The sequence below is a fragment of the Epargyreus clarus genome, unplaced genomic scaffold, assembly GCF_041222505.1.
Source record: "Epargyreus clarus isolate Ecla_fem2 unplaced genomic scaffold, WU_Ecla_fem_2.2 ptg000036l, whole genome shotgun sequence".
Classification (NCBI taxonomy): Eukaryota; Metazoa; Arthropoda; class Insecta; order Lepidoptera; family Hesperiidae; genus Epargyreus; species Epargyreus clarus.
The window spans coordinates 3,960,592-3,979,286 of NW_027332241.1; the positions used below are offsets into that span (position 1 = coordinate 3,960,592).

The following is an 18,695-nucleotide window of genomic DNA, read 5'->3' on the forward strand; positions in this document are numbered from 1 at the left end:
GACTATGACGTGGGGCTCTTCAAGAGGGGTGTAAAAAGAACTCTCCTTCAGAGCCGGCGATGCATTGGCGACTCCTCTGGTGTTGCAAATGTACATAGGCGACGGTGATTGTTTTCCATGAGGTAGCCCGTCTGCCTTATCGTTAGGTTAGTAATATAAAAAAAAGAGCTGAACTCACTGAACGGATGTTTCCGCATGTACTTAAAGCTGGTCTTCACGAAGCGTTGCCACGTTATGGGGTTCTGTTGGCCCGTGCAGCAGTTGTATACCACTACACCGTCGCCCCTGCAAAAATAAATAAAAAATTGTACATTTGGTTGAAGCGTACAGACTTTAATAGAAGAATACCCTAAAAAGTCTTTTTATAATTTAGGAGTAGCAGACGAGAGTGTTATCCACCTGATGGTTAATGGCTACTGTACGGACTGTCGCCCATGGATAAATTATGTAATCAATCCCAGATATGATTAGATTCCTACCTGAGGTCGGCCGTAAGTGCGCCGCTACCCCTGAAGACTGTGTTAAAGTACATGTATTTTTTCGGAGCAATCCAGCTTAGCTCAGAGGTAGCAGCACATCTGTGGCCGACCTCAGGTAGACATTTAATCTTATTATCTTATTATTATTATTATTATTATCTGGGATTTGTTACAGATGTCTATGGACGGCAGTAGCCACTTACCATCAGGTGGACTGCGTGTTCGGTTTGCTACTCTTACTGAAGGACGATGATGATGGATGAGGTGAAGTAGGTGTGGAGGTGGTGTCGTCGACATCATACCATAAAGAGTTCAACCACCTAACTTACCTTCTAATATGAGTCCGCCACGCGCACACAATCATCAGGTTGATGACCGTGTCGACAGGCACCAGGTCAGCGACCCTGGTCCCGGTGCCAAGCATCGTACGGAAGATGCCCTTGCCGACGGCCGCGATGATGCCATTGGGCCCGTTCCAGTTGTCCACCCAGCCTTTGACCGGCTCCCGGACTGATGAGAGCACTGTGGGGGATTGGAAGGTGTTTTTTCTTTTTTTTTTATATATAATATAAGAGTAGCAGATGAGCATGCAGTCCACCTGATGGTAAGTGGCTACTGCCGCCCATGGACATCTGTAATCAACCCAGATAGGATTAGATATTCCTATCTGAGGTCGGCCACAGATGCGCCGCTACCCCTGAGGACTAAACTGGAACGCCTCGGAAAAGTCTGTCTCCCTTACCACACCCTTCAAACCAGAACACAGCAGCGCCTAACACTGCTGTTATAAGGTAGAAATAGGTGTGGCGGTGGTGCCGCCGGAGTCGAACCACAAAGGGTTCTACCACCTTCAAAGTATCGTTATCGTTGGTTATCGTAGTGGTAGGATTATGCTTAAAGCAAGCGTCACAGCCACATCACACTGATTCGTGTATAGACCACATAACATCTTGTAATTGATAATTAATGTAGCTTTTGAATTCTTTTTATATTTTTGAAAAGTTCAGACTAGTTTTGAGTTAAGAAATGTCATCTGTCTGTCATTTTGCAATATCTTTTGTAAAGGAAGTGTGATAATTTAGTGGATAAATAAGTATGTATTATTGTAAATATTGATAATCATGGAGAAATAATCATGGAGATATTTTTGGGATCGCTTCTGAGTGTTTTAACACAAGTGACTAATGGCCGCTGGTAACAATTAATGTTAATCATTTTTTATCTACCAGACTTTCAAAGACAACTTTTGCCAAAATTCAATATTGCCCAATCCTTGCCCACCAAACTGCGAAGTTTGACAATTGTTGCCAAATATTAAAGTTAGCAAATCGCCTGCTTACCAAAGTTTGAGACAATTTTTGCCTAATTTAGTCGTCAATTGAATCGTCGTCAGATGAATACTAATCGATGTAAGGCGATCTCCCCTTACTGGATTATAGGAGTACTTATCCACTAAAGTTATGGAAGCGCATAACTCCGCTTAACTGATCTAAAAAGTAAAGCAACGTCGGGTGCGGTCAACATTTGGATGGGTGACCAAAGTGGCCAAAATTTTATACGCATTTCCGTGCATCAGAGAATACGTTGAGACATCGGTGCTCGTGTTATTTTTGGAAATATTTTTATCAATTCTGAATTAGTAGTTGTAGGAAGAGACCCACGCACAGCAGTGGGACATAAAAAGGGTGTTACCACTAAAACTTTTAACCAATTTTAACCACAACGCAGACAAAGTCGCGGGCATATACTAGTCACATACATTTATTGCCTTTAAGGATATATACGATAAATAAAATATTTGAACGATTAAATTAAATAAATGGGTCATTACTACAAATTGCATGCTGCAATTTTACATTGCGATAAGATTAATGATAATTTAAGTATTCATGATAATGACATTGTTACTTATCTATATCTATACATATTATAAGAATGTAATCTTCGCGTGTCTGTACATCGAATATATTTTCAAGGTCGTCGGAGGCCCGAGGCGGACTACCCCTTCCCCCCCCCCCCCCATAAGCCGCAAGAGCTTAGGAGAAAGTGAGAAAAAGTACTATGTAGGAATTTAAGAATTTTTGTCCGTCTGTTTGGCTTTGTGTTTCAAATCGAATCAAGCCGAAATTACTACATTAAATTCAATTGATTAACAATATATTCATAGTCCGTATCTTGGATAAACATTTAGTCTTTATTTCGTTCCAATCGATATATTCCATCAAAAGTTATTACAATTTGAAGTCAGAAGTAACTTTTCTAACATTGCATGACACGTATTGCAGAGCGGAGTATTGCTTTACCGGTGTGTTCCATGAGCTTGATAAGTGGCATTGTACAATTGACATTACCGACGACCCGCGTGGTGGAGCTGTCACCATACCGGTCTGAAGCGCAGAGGGTCCCGGGTTCGATCCCCGGCCAGACAGATATCAAAATGACGAATTTAGGTTTCTGTTTCCGGGTGTGTGTGTTCATGGCACCCACGATACAGGGAACCCTCGTGTGGGGCTGTGAGTGTAGAAAGCGTTATTAAGTGTTATTGTATTCTGAATCCAAGCGAACGAAGTCGCAGGCACAGCTTGTATAATTATAGAAACTCAAGTATATGTTGCTATTGAAAACATGAATGAAGAAGTCGAAACTAAACTCAATGAAATTATAAAACAGTTGTAACAAGAATAGAAAACAGATGAATATTGCAATAAAAAATAGAGAAATTTTTAAAAGGAAAAACCAGACTGCTAAAAAATAAAGCTATTACACTCCCACAATTTAGACGAAACCAACGACACCTCATATGTTAATCCGTTAAGCCGTTTTGGCTGTAGCGTGTCAAAGAATAAGACATACATATATATTCTCGAAAAAGAATCTTTACGTACTCGGGTAAAAAAGAAATCATTTAATTAGAATGTTCCATTCTGATGTTATAATTTTTAATCATGTACGCAGTGACTACTTACATTAAGACACACGTTATGACAACCTTGAGAAAGTTTTCAATCATTCGAAGTCATTACATAGAACATTAATATTTATTTACATGTACAGTTAGCTGCTAATCATATTTTGGACTTACGAGATCTAAAATTATCTTTATATATGTATTTCTTATGTGCGTGTGTATGTCACTGAACTCCTCCTAAACGACTGGACTGATTTTGATGAAATTTGTTGTGTGTGTTGAAGGGGACTTGAGAATGGTTTAGATTCACAATTTAGTCCGTGAGAAATGTTTTTCAAATTATTTTTTAATTCGTAAGTAGTTGTTGATTTTGGAATGTTGCACATTGGATTCGACAGACTTCGCTACCATCGCCGTTTCAAATCTATTTTTCAAACCCGTAAGTGATAAGGGTTGTTCATCCTTAACATTTTTTTTATTTATATGGCAAAACAACGTTTGCCGGGTCAGCTGGTTAACTATATATTTGGGGAGATACTCACCAATGGATGGTCTCACGATGGCCACCGGTAGGTTGCCGCACTCCTTTATAAGCATGTCCTCGGCTAGAGCCTTTGTGAAAGTGTAAGTGTTAGGCCTGTCACCTGCAAACATAAATAATTTATCGATGAACATCTAGAAGTAGCGTCAAGAGAAAACATTGTCTTTGAAGATGGTGGCATTCCCCAACAAAATACTCACGAATTTGAGTAAATAGTACGACAAAAAAGTCTGATAGGACCTATCGCATTTCCTTATATTAGAGTGAACGATCAAGCTCCGTTATTAATAATCAATCTATCAACATTTTCCAACAAATGATCGACATTTGACAAGTTGTACCAGGCGACAATTGTCAAATGATTATCTTTGGTAACCAAAAAATTCGACAGATTGATTACTAATAACGAGCGTTATTCAACCAGGACACCGTGTTGCGTTGCCAATTCGGCGTGAAGAATCACAGATAGAAAAGCTATTGTAGGCCAATAGAACAAGACATATATTACATTAGTCTCGGATATATCAGATTTAGTATGAATTCACAAGAAATAGATTAATCAATTCAATTGGATTGAACCTTTTTTTTTTTATAATATAAGAGTAGCAGACGAGCATGCAGTCCACCTGATGGTAAGTGGCTACTGCCGCCCATGGACATCTGTAATAAACCCCAGATAGGATTAGATATTCCTACCTGAGGTCGGCCACAGATGCGCTGCTACCCCTGAGGACTAAGCTGGAATGCCTCGGAAAAGTCTTTCTCCCTTACCACACCCTTCAAACCGGAACACAGCAGCACCTAACACTGCAGTTATTAGGTAGAAATAGGTGTGGCGGTGGTGCCGCCGGAGTCGAACCACAAAGGGTTCTACCACCTATTCCTGTAAATCAGAGACTCCATTGGCTGGACCACGGTGAAAGAATGGGAAAGGATCGTGATGTGAAGTGAGTGTACTTGGGAGTGCCGTGTGGCCGTCCTAAGTAAGTCTGGTAGGAAAAAGTGGAAAACGGACTTGGACGATCTCCGGGCTGATAACTGGCGGGCGATGGTGCAGGACAGATCGAAATGGAAGTTCTTCTCGGAGGCCAAGACACATTTTGGATCCTCGCGTCATCCCACTAAGTAACTATATCTGATCTTACACACACCCAGAGGCGGAATAAGGTCGTCGTAGGCCCGGAGTTGAAATGGAGGCCCAGGTTAAGTAAAAAGTTGATTTAATCTTACAAAATTGCTATTGTGTTGACTTACTCATCGGCAAATACGTATTATTCCAGCGACTTATTTTTTTACTGATTTTTACACATCTCACAGATTGTTTGGATCTCACAACCTTTTTTTTAGGTAGTTAGCAACTGTGTTTGGGGGCCTCCAGGATCGGAGGCCCTGGGCGAACCGCCCCTTCTGCAGCACTTACCAACTAAATCCGGTGTGATCCTGTCGACCAGCTCGTCCGGCAGCGTCTGGACCAGCGTGACCACGTGTTCAGGGTGGGCTGGTGGCGCGTACACCGTCTCCTCCACACGCTCCCGCTCACAGTTGCAATACGCCGTCGATACGTGAACTAGGGCCTGGAAGAAGCGATTTATATCATGAGACATTTTGAAGGTGGTAGAACCCTTTGTGGTCCGACCACCGCCACACCTATTTCTACCTAATAACAGCAGTGTTAGGCGCTGCTGTGTTCCGGTTTGAAGGGTGTGGTAAGGGAGACAGACTTTTCCGAGGCGTTCCAGCTTAGTCCTCAGGGGTAGCGGCGCATCATTGATTACAGATGTCCATGGGCGGCAGTAGCCACTTACCATCAGGTGGACTGCATGCTCGTCTGCTACTCTTATATTATAAAAAAAAAGACATGTACTTCAGCAGTAAGGTATAGAAATTGTCACATTTGTCATTCAATCAAGTCCTAAGAGTATTATATTCGCCAAACTGCTAGTCCACTCCGAATATAAACGAGTCGCATCGCACTAGCATATTAGCGGGACGAAACAGCGCAGGACCCCCCTGGCACCCTCTCCTGCCCACTGGACATAACTGTCTAACTTCGAAGAACCCTTTGTGGTTTGACTCCGGCGGCACCACCGCCACACCTATTTCTACCTAATAACAGCAGTGTCAGGCGCTGCTGTGTTCCGGTTTGAAGGGTGTGGTAAGGGAGACAGATTTTTCTGATGCGTTCCAGCTTAGTCCTCAGGGGTAGCGGCGCATCTGTGGCCGACCTCAGGTAGGAATATCTAATCCTTTCTGGGGTTGATTACAGATGTCCATGGGCGGCAGTAGCCACTTAAGTGCTACACTGCGTTAATGTGCCCTTACGTTGCTACAGAGTATATGCTTGTAGTTTTGTTGGACCGCATTGGCTTTTTGACTGACCTGCGCACATTAACTTCGAAGCGGACATGAAGTTTGGCGTGGACTATAAAAACCATAAGCTTAGAAATTTTTCGCTACGCTAAAGACCAACAAAGCATGAGACAGAGATATGTAAACCCACATAAACTAGAGAGAATCTACTAGAGAGAAAGAGATCTCTATCTAATCTCTAGAGAATCTACTAGAGAGAAAGAGATGTCTAGAAGTTGTCACTTTTTTTCAAAGGTAGTAGAACTCTTTATGGTCCGAGTCCGGCGGTACCACCGCCACACCTATGTCTACCTATTAACAGAAGTGTCAAGCGCTGTTGTGTTCTGGTTTGAAGAGTGTGGCAAGGGAGACATACTTTTCCGAGGCGTTCCGTACCACCAAGTTTTATGTGTTTTTTTTAGTGTTTGTTTTATTAAAACTTTTTTATTTTTAGTTCATGAAATAGTGTCATGTGACGTGACAGACAAACAGACACATAGACAGCGAAGCCTTAGTAATAGGATTCCGTTTTTACTCCTCAGGATTGTCATGATTTTCCTTGTGCGATTTTAGCGTGGTTTTTTAGTTTTTAAACTATAATAATTATGACATTGAATTAGCAAACGAGCATGCAATCTACCTGACAGTAAGTGGCCACTGCCGCCCATGGACATATGTAATCAACTCCAGATAGGATTAGATTCTAGAGGTCGGCCACACATGCGCCGGTACCCCTTGGACTAAGCTGGAATACCTCGAAAAGTATGTCCCTTACCACACCCTTCAAACTAGAATACGGTAGCGCTAATATTGCTGTTATTTGGCAGAAATAAGTGTGGCGGTGGTGCCGCTGGAGTGGAATCACAGAAAGTTACTGTTATATTAAACTTTAACGAAAACTTCAAAAGGGCTTTCGTTACAACCCACCCTAAGTGTATTGGCTAATTTTATTTAATAAAAAGAATTAGGGTTCCGCGCAAAAATATTAAAATCCATGAAGTCTCGCTTGCACACTTTTACACGCAGGTAGACGGTAGGTAGGAAACCACGACACAACTCGCTATATATGATACATGTACATGTACTTATTATTTTTTTTCTAATCGTTTTTAAGTATTTCATTGGATTTAATTTGGTTTTGTAATTGATTTAATTAGTAATTATTTTAAATTTAATAATATATAATCGTATCAGAGAAATGTAACTGGTTGAGGTATTAGGTGATTATTTGGTGGTATTAGGTATTAGGTGGTACACTAACGCATTAGGGAACCCTGTAATGTTAGTTGTAAGATATGAGTAAATAAATAAATGTAATAAAACATTTTAACGGACCATTAAGAAAACGTACACAGTCAATATTTATCATTCATTAAGTAACATCAAATCGTGCATAAATATATTAATATTTATCAATGAGAACGGTCGACTACAGCTTGCAAGTAAATATTGCAATTACAGGCATTTTCCACTAGTATACATCTAAATATGTAACTCAAAGGTGACTGACTGACATAGTGATCTATCAACGCACAGCCCAAACCACTGGACGGATCGGGCTGAAATTTTGCATGCAGGTAGATGTTATGACGTAGGCATCCCCTAAGAAAGGATTTTCATCAATTCTACCCCCAAGGGGATAAAATAGGGGAAAAAATATTACTTGGTAACGCGAGCGAAGCCGCGGGCAAAAGCTCGTCCTAAATATAGTCTATGTAAGCAATCTATACATTTAATAATAATGTAAGATTCGCGTGTCTGTACATTTCTTTTTTATATAATAAAGAAGTAGCAGACAAGCATGCAGTCCACCTGATGGTAAGTGGCTACTTCCGCCCATGAACATCTGTAATCAATCCCAGATAGTATCCGGTAGATTAGATGTTCCTACTTGAGATCGGCGACAGATGCGCCGCTATCCCTGAGGACTAAGCTGAAACGCCTCGGAAAAGTATGTCTCCCTTACCACGCCCTTCAAAACGGAACACAGCAGCGCCTAACATTGCTGGTGTTAGGCAGAAATAGGTGTGGCGGTGGTGCCCCCGGAGTCGAACCACAAAGTGTTCTACCACCTTCAGATTCAACTTAGTTATTAACTACATTTAAAATGTCACTTGCGTCATGTCTTTACTGCATAATCATTGTCTGATGTCATTCATTCATTATTTATTTATTTATCGTTTTTTAATTATTCTCACGATAATTATAAATTATTGTTCTTGTAAAATAATGTGTTGGTTGTGTCATTAACCCTACCCTTCTTCCAGCGTCACATCACATCATTTTTAGAGTTTAGTACCGTAGGATAAAAAGGGAACCCTATTGTTAAGTCTCTGCTGTCTGTCTGTTGTCACAGGGCTCTATCTCCTGAATCATAATAGATAAACACTCGATTTTTTGACTCGCACTTGGCCAAGTATTTTATTGAAATATACTATATATTATACCAAATAGTAGAATTACAAAATTTTTCACTAATTTATTTTCAAATAGAAGATATCATAAAAGGGCAAACTGATTACCTAATGACATTCTCCACCAGTCAATCCCGGGTCGACGCAAGAAATTTGTGGAAAGTATAAAATTACAATACTAGACAAAAAATAAAAAAACAACCCTACACATTACTACCATAGTATATAACACACATACACATATTATAGGAAACATAATAATAAAACATAGCGGGACAACAAAGCAGTTAAAAACAAGAGTTTCAGAAAAAATCTGTTCATTACCTCCAACCCAAGCATTCGATGACAAAGCTGGACCAGCTGCTGCGTCCCCAGCATGTTGATGGTGACAGATAGCTTCAGTTTCTCATCAAACTTCACCGTCGCCGCAGAGTGGAACACTACCGACACCTGGTGAACGAAAATTACACTATTTTAAAAGGAAAATCCTGAATTTTAGTTTAGTGTTCCTCAAGGTACGATGTTTGGACCTTTACCTTTAGTCGTTGGTAATTAAATGACTACTCAAATAGTTCAAAACTCAACTGGTAACCTGTCATGGATTCTGCCAAAATCCGAAATTTGGATTTTATTCATGTCATGTTATTATATGTCATGTTATTTTTTTAAACGCGGGCGATGCCACGGCCTATTAGTGCATTATAATATTTACAATTTAAAGAAGTTAACATGCCGTTATTACTATATTCTAAATTGTTAATGGAATAATATTAAATTCACTTGTTTTTGTGTCTTTCAAGTTTTGAATTGTCATGTTTTTTTTTATAATTCTACGCTAACATTATTATGAGATTCGTATCAGACAAGTACTGAAATAAATTCCTAACGAATTAAATTCATTTTTAATAATTTAGGAGACGGACTTTGTCATGGACATAAAATATTGTTTTTTTTTCCTTTTTTCAAAAAATAATCCATCAACGATATTTCAACATTTTGTAATATAGAAATAGGAAACGAACATGCATACCAAATAATAGTAATCCACCTGATGATAAGAAACCACTGCCATAGATATCCATAATCAAGCACAGATAATATTAGAGCCTTATCTGAGATCGGCAACAGACGCATTGCTATGCCTGAGGACTAAGCTGGAACGCCTCGGATATACATCCCTTACCTAACCTGACCATTTATTTTCGGCTCAAAACGGGACATTGAATTTAAATATAGAGCCTATTACTATGTTGATAAGAGCGAACTCAAGGTCATTATGTACAAGGTTGTAATGCAAATTTGTTGCCTTCTCCCTCATTGGGCCGTTGTTAGACAGCCGACAGACCGCGAGGGCCTATCGCGACGGCCTAAGCACGGTCCGGCCGATATAATTTTCACGCCATTTCGAAAAAACGGGACATTTTTGAGCCCCGCGGCTAACGTTGGGGACACCGGGACAGACAACTAGAAAACGGGACGGTCCCGTTCAGAACCAGAACTTTATCCTTACCACACCCTTCAAAACAGAATTTAACAGCGCTTGGAAAACTGTTAGAATTGTTGTTACTGCCTGATCTCTGTTGCTAAAAGTAAAAGCTGTGTCGATTATACCATCCCTCTCTAACTTACAGTACTCTTATATACTGTATCTCTTACCTTCTGACAAAGCATCACTTGATCCGCTGGACTGATCCCCAACTCCGGCTCCGTTATGTCTCCTACTATTGGCACTATCTTGCTCAGCTCCTGTGGTCTTTCTTTTCTCAACGTCTCGAATAACTGGAAATACATTTGGATGTATAAAATTTAGTGTTATTGTGATGTTCGTCTGTTTGTCCGAGTATAATTCAAAAAATATTGGTAACCATTTCTTTGTTGAAAAGCTAATGATTCCTCTTCAAAACTGATGTATATTTTATGCAGTTATTAATTTGTCATATTAGATTACCATAAGGAAGTAGGTGTAGTTGTTATGAGGGAAGCTCGTGGATTTTATGATTCAGAAATAAGTATGGATGTTATGAGGCGCAAGGATATGTGGCTGCTTCAGTAGATATAAGCTTTACTGTTATAAGTTTGACATATGTAGAAGTTATAAGGCAAAAAATAGGTATGCCAGCTTAAAAAAATAGTTGTCTCTCTTATGAGGTAGAAATAAGTGTGGCTGCTTCGATAGAAATACGTCTAGGTGCTTCAGCAAAAATAAATGTATCTGTTATAAGACTCCCACAAATCTGTGGCTATTTTATGTTAGAAATAGTTATGTCGGCTGTATTGGGAAAGTTTGTTTTTGTAACTGTTATGTCAGAAATAAGTGTGGATGACGGATGCAAAAATAGGAATGACTGTTATAAGACTGACATATAGGTGTGGCAATTGTAATATATAAATAGTTATGTGCCTGCTTTAGCAAAATAAATGTGACTTTTATAAGGTAGAAATAAATGTGGGTACGTTGGCAGAAATTACTGAGAATTTTATGAGGATAAGGTTGCTTCTGAGAAATAACTATGGATATTGTGAGGCAGAAATAGGTGCGACTGTTATAAGACTGACTTAATATTGTTGTGGCTATTATAATAAATAAAAGTTGTGTGTTTGCTTGTGCCTAAAAATATGTCTATTAATAGGCAGAAATAAATGTGGGTACTTCGGAAGAAATAAGTGTGAATGTGACGAGGACATGGCTGCTTCTTAGAAATAGAAGTGGATGTTGTGAGTCATAAATAGGCGTGGATATTATGAGATAGAAATACGTGTGGGTGTTTCCTATTTCCCTTACCGGTGATTGTGTGAGTTCAGTGAGTCTGGAGGTGACATCCTGGCCTCGTTTCGGTCGCATCAACAGGTATATTTTCTTTATTTTCGGACAACTCCGTAGAAGTTTCTCTACCAGCACCTGGAGAAGAAGAAAATATTGAATGGAGAATATTTTTTTTTAAATTAAACTTTTTATGAACTTGTATGAGTAAAATATTTTTTCAGGATAGCTCAGTAATGTCGGAAGTCCAGAATTCAAATCCAAATCACCTATTATTTTTCATAATTTATATTTTTTTAATTACTTAGGAGCTTTTCTTTAAAGTGCTGTCATTTTCCTTCATCTCTTAAATAAGTGGTACTCAAACTTCATAAAATACAAAGTCCAAAATTTGAACCTCTAAAGAATTAACGTCAATTCAGAAAGACGTTTTCTTGACTCGCACACACACATAAAAACGAATACACGAACACCCAGACCCAGAACAAATATCCAAAGTCATTGTTCAGATGTATGTCTGGCCGGGGATCTAACCCGGCACCCTTGCACGTCAGACCGGTATGACTTGCGCGTCAGACCGCACCGCCACGCGGGTCGTCGAATTCCAAGCCACTAAGTTATGACTGCATTTTAAACACAACCAAAACATTTTCATGAATAAACAACAATGGTTTATAAACAACAGTATTTATCAGCGGAAATTCCCCGAATTTTCTCGTAATATTCCAACAACAGAAATACAATGAAGATGCCTCATTGTAACACAAACAAAAGACTGACTGAATTCCTTATTTATTTCTCCATCAAAAATGTGTGTCACGGTTTTAGGGTTCTGTGCGTAAAGGGTAAAAACGGAACCCTATTACTAAGCATCCGCTTTCCGTCCCTCTGTCCCTGTCTGTCATAGGGATCTTTTGTACCGTAATCGATATACACATTTGAAAATGTACAGTCAGAAAATGTATACTGGTGGCCGCTATAATAACAAATACTAAAAATAAATAATTCGCCAAGTACGAGTACCACCAAATGTTCATAATTTTTTACTTATCTTTATTCATTTTATTATTTTCAACAATATTTAATTACATCAGACAACAATAGATGGCGTTGGGGTGATAATCAATGATACGTAAACAACGTATAATAAAATTAAAATAACTATATTAAAATATATTTTATGGTTCTTATTTGTATTAATTATAATACCAGTTATATTAGTAAACGGATTGTAAAAATTTCAACCCTTCCCCTAGTAGGGTTTAACAGTTAGATCGAAAAATACCGGTTTGTTGTATGGAGACCCCCTTCAATATTCAACTTTATTTTACTTTTAGTATTTGTTGTTATAGAGGCCACCGTTACGCATTTTCTGTAAAGAAAACATGTGTCTATCTATTACGGTTGCGGAGATATAGCCCTGTGACAGACGGACAGACGGACAGACAGCGAAGTCTTAGTAATAAGGTTCCGTTTTTACCCTTTGGGTACGGAACCCTAAAGAGTGATATTAAATGGTGGTCGCCATACAATAAACAGCTGTTTTGAACGGTATCAGGAAGACAGTACCAATTCTCTCATTACATTCACTTATATGGCTGCCATGATAACAAATACTTAAAATAAAAAATAATAATGACAATTTCGTGGTACGGAACCTTCTATGCGAGTTCGACTCGCACTTGGCCAATTATATTTTTTACAAAAGAACTCTATTCTTCTTCGGTAGAGTTCGTGCACGCAAGCATTCTTCTTTAAAATGTTACTTCGCATTTATACTAGTAGTAAGTTAAAACTCTATATAAATAAGGAAATTTTATATACAAAATTCTCGTGTCACAATGTTAGTTACCATACTCCTGCAAAACGGCTTTACTGATTTTTACTAAATTCTCTCTCATTTGATCAAGTGATGATCTGTAGCAAAGTTGTTGTCCATGAGCCCACGAAGGTCTCAGAGTTAGTACGACCATTATTAATCTGTGGTACGACCAATTTTCGCCAGATGGCACCACTGTCATTCCAATGAAGGGACGAACTTTCAGTTTTATGTATGTTAGTATGTCATATTATTTTCTTTTAAACGCGGGCAAAAACTAGTTTATTATAATAACTATTCCCCTTTTCCATTTTACGAGAACGTGTTATGATTTTACATATAAATCTAATACATCATATATTAAAAATTAGATAAGTAATCACTTTATGTGCAATATTATTAGTTTTACAGTACCGCTTCAGAATGTTAATTCTTCGAATAAAATTGAATCATTTTACGATATAGTCGATTTGAGTCATAAGTTTTATTATCATTGATATATGTTATCTATTTACCAATTATCCTTGTATCCATATACAGAGTGAATTTTTCAAATAGGCCCTCAGGGCCAAATCCGAAACTATGAGGATTAGCGAAAAATGCTGAAAGGAGTTACGAGGCCAATTTTGATAAAAACTAAAACTGCATCTATACTTTTTTAAAATATCCTATTCTCTAAACGGTTCTCCTATTCTCTAAATTCCCTTCTCAGAATTTGGTTCTTATAAGCAACACTATCAGATAGTGGAATAATATAGAGAGTGTATTTTTTTCAAAACGAACTCGTTCGATTCCCGGCTAAGGAAAAATATATTTTAAAAAACTACTTATGGAGTTCTAGTTTTTATCAAAATCGGCCTCGTAACTCCTTTCAGCATTTTCCGCTAATCCTTATAGTGTCGGATTTAGCCCTGAAGGCCTATTTGAAAAATTCACCCTGTATACATGTACACTATTATTATAAATCCCATCATCATCATCAACCTATTACTGTCCCACTGTCACGGGTCTCCTCTCAGAATGAGTAGGTCTAGGCCATAGTCCACCGCGCTGGCAAGTGCGAATTGGTAGACTTATATGTTTAAAAACTTTTTTTAAAGATTTCTCAGATATGCAAGTTTTCTCACGATGTTTTCCTTAACCGTTTAAGTTAATACAACAATCGATAAAAGCCTTTTTTGGAACTTAAGTGTCAAACCGAAAAATATTTGCGGATCTGTCTTAAGAATCCAAACACAACTTCAAAGAAATCGCGAGCAAAAGCTAGGTAATGTATCTAAGATTTGTAGTGGATAATCTATAGGAATTGTATCAATTGATAAAATATTTGATGAGTCAAAATGAAAATTCTTATTAAAGATTACGTGTACATTCATTTCCCTTATCAGCTATCCGTCAGTTGACGGTCTGATAAGCGTGTTTGTACTGACAAAACCCGATTGCCTGTATAATTTTACCACACCCTTTAGGAATCAGTAGTTTTTACAAGATTTTTATTAACTTCCATCTACTTTTTAGGGTTCCGTACTCAAAGGGTAAAAACGGAATCCTATTACTAACACTATTGAAGGTAGTAGAACCCTTTGTGGTTCGACTCCGGCGGCACCATCGCCACAACTATTTCTGCCTAATAATAGCAGTGTTAAGTGCTGCTGTGTTCTGGTTTGAAGAGTCTGGTAAGGGAAATATACTTTTCCGAGGCGTTTCAGCTTAGTCCTCAGGGGTAGCGGCGCATCTGTAGCCGACCTCAGGTAGGAATATCTAATCCTATCGGGAGTTGATTACAGATATCCATGGGCAGCAGTAGCCACTTCCCATCAGGTGGACTACAGGCTCGTCTGCTACTCCTATATTATAAAAAAATGTAATTTTAAGTTATTAACAATTAATATTTAATTTACAATATTTTAATTAATTTCCATACACTAACGCATTAGGTTGATCCGTAATGTTAGATGTAAGTTTTTAATAAATAAATAATAAAATAAATGTTTTACCCCATATCCAGCAGTGAGACATTAGTGGGTTGACTACAGCTTAAGCCGTTCCCCTCTAAGAGGACGCTTGCTCATCAAAGATACAGTAATGAGTAAACCACTCACCTTTCCCATAAACCCAGTACCACCCGTGACGAAAACTGACTTATCAGCGTAGAACTCTGCCACCGGGATGTATTCCGGACCACCGGGTCCGTAGTGGCCAGCTAAACAGGATGCCATCTTTACTTATTCAATCTTGGTGTACCGATGGAGGCATGAAAACGATCTTCGAGACCTGCTTATGATTCATGGGCAGTAGCCTTTGTATATATTCACGTTATTGTCTTTCTTCTCAACATGGCTGTGTTGTCTGAAACAAGGGTAAGTTAGGTTAGGTTAGGTTAGGTTTGCACGCGACTTTCTTTACTTTTTAGGGTTTCGTGTCCAAAGGGTAAAAACGCCCTGTTAATACGCCTCCGATGTCTGTCCGTCTGTCATAGGGCTCTACCTCTTGAACCGTAATAGAAAGATACTAAAAATGTTTACTAAGTATTTATAATGGTGTTCATTATAACAAATACTAAAAATAAAAATAGTTAAAAATAAATGGATTAAAAATACATGGCCAATTATTTATTACTAGCTGACCCGGGAAACTTTGTACCGCCTCAAAATCTATTTATCAAATATATTTCATATAAAATATAGCCTATGTTACTGGTGGATAATGTAGCTTTCGAATGGTGAAAGAATTTTTAAAATCGGTCCAGTAGTTTTTGAGCCTATTCATTACAACCAAACAAACAAACAAACAAAGTTTTCCTCTTTATAATATTAGTATATATAGATAACCAATCACTCGGTGGCACCATTGTAGTTTTTTTTATAATATAGGAGTAGCAGACGAGCAAGCACCACCTGATGGTAAGTGGGTACTGCCGCCCAAGGGCATATAACCCCAATATAAGATTGGATTCCTATCTGAGGTCGACCACAGATGCACCGCTACCCCCGACGACTAAGCTGGAATGCCTCAGAAAAGTATGTCTCCCTTACCATACCCTTCAAACCAGAACCCAGCGTCTAACAGTGATAATATAACAGAAATAGGTGTAGCGGTGGTGCCGCCGGAGTCGATCCACAGAGGGTTCTACCACCAGTTTATGATTGGTAACTTACCATCAAGAAGATGCTTTTCTGACTCTACAATAAAATTAAATATGGCTCTTAATAGAGAGAGACTCTATTCCAACGTTTAGTTCCAACGTTTAGTTCCATGCTCACGCAGCGTCAACTCTACATAAAGTAGAGATATAAGACTACAAGTTAGTACAATAAAAAAATAAAAAATAAAAAGTTTATATAAATAAAAAAAATATTTATATATATAAAAAAAATATTTATATATATATATATATATATATATATATATATATATATATATATATATATATATATATATATATATATATATATATATATATATAAATATTTGCGTATGTTTGTAGCCGCAAAACTCAAAAAGTAATCAATGGATACGTTTGATATTTTTACACATTATTGTATAACTATATAAGAATGTATATATGTACTTTTTAGGGTTTTCGTACCCAATGGGTAATAAGGTACCCTATTTCTGAGCCTCCACTGTCTGTCCGTCTGTCACAGGGCTCTATCTTCTGAACCGTAATAGAGAGACACTTGAATTTTTTACAGAGTATGTATAACGGTGGCCGCTATAAAAACAAATCCTACTATTTGCAATCTAGTAACTTGCGATGAACTTTGTCTAAGGTGCTTGAACAATCTCGCCTCGAAAATCGTTAATCCTGAGGATGTTGATAAGGACAATGGTAAAAAATTATTAAAATCTTCAAAACTTTGAAACAGTTTTTTTTAGTTTTTCGCTTTATCTATTAAACCGTAATTGGTAGACAGTTCAACATTTCAATGTATTTATTTATATTATAACAAATACTAAAATAAAAAATAATTATTATTTGGTGGTACGGAATCCTATTCTGCCTTATCATAAAATATTCTTGCTTTGAAATATTTTAAAAAAAATAATTTTAAGTAATGTACTAAGTTAGGTATTAAGTCAACTCCAAATGTGACAATCCTATTTAAGCTATAGACGCTACTTCAAGACTAAATAAGAACACCTTGTTTAATGCCTTGTTCAAAACAACCCATCGGCGCTTAAAAGAACTGTTAAAAGGGAGAAACAAATGTAATGACTATACCGATTTCTTCTATTTAAAACTTTTCTTTACTTTGGCTATTTTATAGGTAGCATAAAAATAATTAATTTTCTATCTATACTAGCTGACCCAGCAAGCGTTGTGGTGCAATATAAATAAAAAAATGTTAAGGGTGAACAACCCTTATCACTTAGGGGTATGAAAAATAAATAGTAGCCGTTTCTCAGACTTACTGATTATGCATATAAAATTTGGTGAAAATCGGTAAAGCAGTTTCGGAGGAGTACGGTAACTATCATTGTGACACGAGAATTTTATCTATTTATATATTTTGTTAAGTTCATAAATAATTAAAGTTCATAAAAAATTATTACTGGACGCTATACCCTAGACTTTATACTTAAAACACGTGCCCAGCAGTGGGCTTAGCCCACAAGTACAACTCAAACTTCAAGGTTATGTTACATCAACTATATTTTTGGAAAACCTACAGATAATTTATCAATTCGAAACCGAAATATACTCACACGAAAATATCCTTAATTTTTACTAAAAAATCACTGATCAACTATTTTGACAGCCAAATCACGAAGCACGTATCACTGTGTCATAGCTATTATATTTTACCCAAAAATATATCATTAGCTATATAGACGGCTATGACTGACTGAATCCAGTACGAAATGCCCAAAGTTTATCACTTTATCATATAATCATTATTTTATTGATAAATCCAAGATATGTAGCTGACATATTAACTTACATAATGTGTCAAAATGTTTATCAATTTGCTTTTTTATGGGTGACCAGTGAGATATTTCGATTTTAAAAAGTTTTACTTTCAAGTTAAAGGTTTTGGTGGAACCCTTTGTAGTTCGACGGCGGCACCACCGTCACACCTATCTTTACCTATTAACAGCAGTTTTTTTTTATATAATTATTTCTATACGAGGAGGCAGACGGGCTGCCTGATGGAAAGCAGTCATCGTCGCCTATGGACATTTACAACACCAGAGGAGTCGCCAATGCATCGCCGGCTTTGGAGGAGAGCTCTTTTTACACCTTTTTTGAAAAGCCGCATGTCATAGCGCTTCGGGAATACCTCAGAGGGAGTTCATTTCACACGTCCGTAGCAATATTAGCAATGTGAAACGCTGATGTGTTCTGGTTTGAAGGGGGTAAGAGAGGTACTTTTCCGAGGCATTCCAACTTAGTCCTCAGGAGTAAAGCATACCTGTTAC

The 18,695-nt window shown here is 37.8% G+C and overlaps 1 protein-coding gene across 2 annotated transcripts in view; it reads right to left on the reverse strand.

Moving 5' to 3' along the window:
- The window catches only part of LOC140756948 (putative fatty acyl-CoA reductase CG5065), a 51,169-nt gene that overhangs the window by 3,991 nt on the left and 28,483 nt on the right, over nt 1-18,695 (reverse strand). The window contains exons 1-9 of one of the 2 annotated variants that reach the window (XM_073092490.1): nt 17,982-18,207; nt 15,374-15,620; nt 11,474-11,590; nt 10,348-10,470; nt 9,016-9,141; nt 5,349-5,502; nt 3,930-4,031; nt 809-1,001; nt 179-285 (exon numbers count right to left, since the gene is read on the reverse strand). In XM_073092490.1, the coding sequence (XP_072948591.1) occupies nt 179-285; nt 809-1,001; nt 3,930-4,031; nt 5,349-5,502; nt 9,016-9,141; nt 10,348-10,470; nt 11,474-11,590; nt 15,374-15,490 (1,039 nt within the window). In that variant the 5' untranslated portion in view covers nt 15,491-15,620; nt 17,982-18,207. Of the gene's footprint in view, nt 1-178; nt 286-808; nt 1,002-3,929; nt 4,032-5,348; nt 5,503-9,015; nt 9,142-10,347; nt 10,471-11,473; nt 11,591-15,373; nt 15,621-17,981; nt 18,208-18,695 lie in introns of those variants that run through there. The other variant, XM_073092489.1, reaches the window with a different exon arrangement.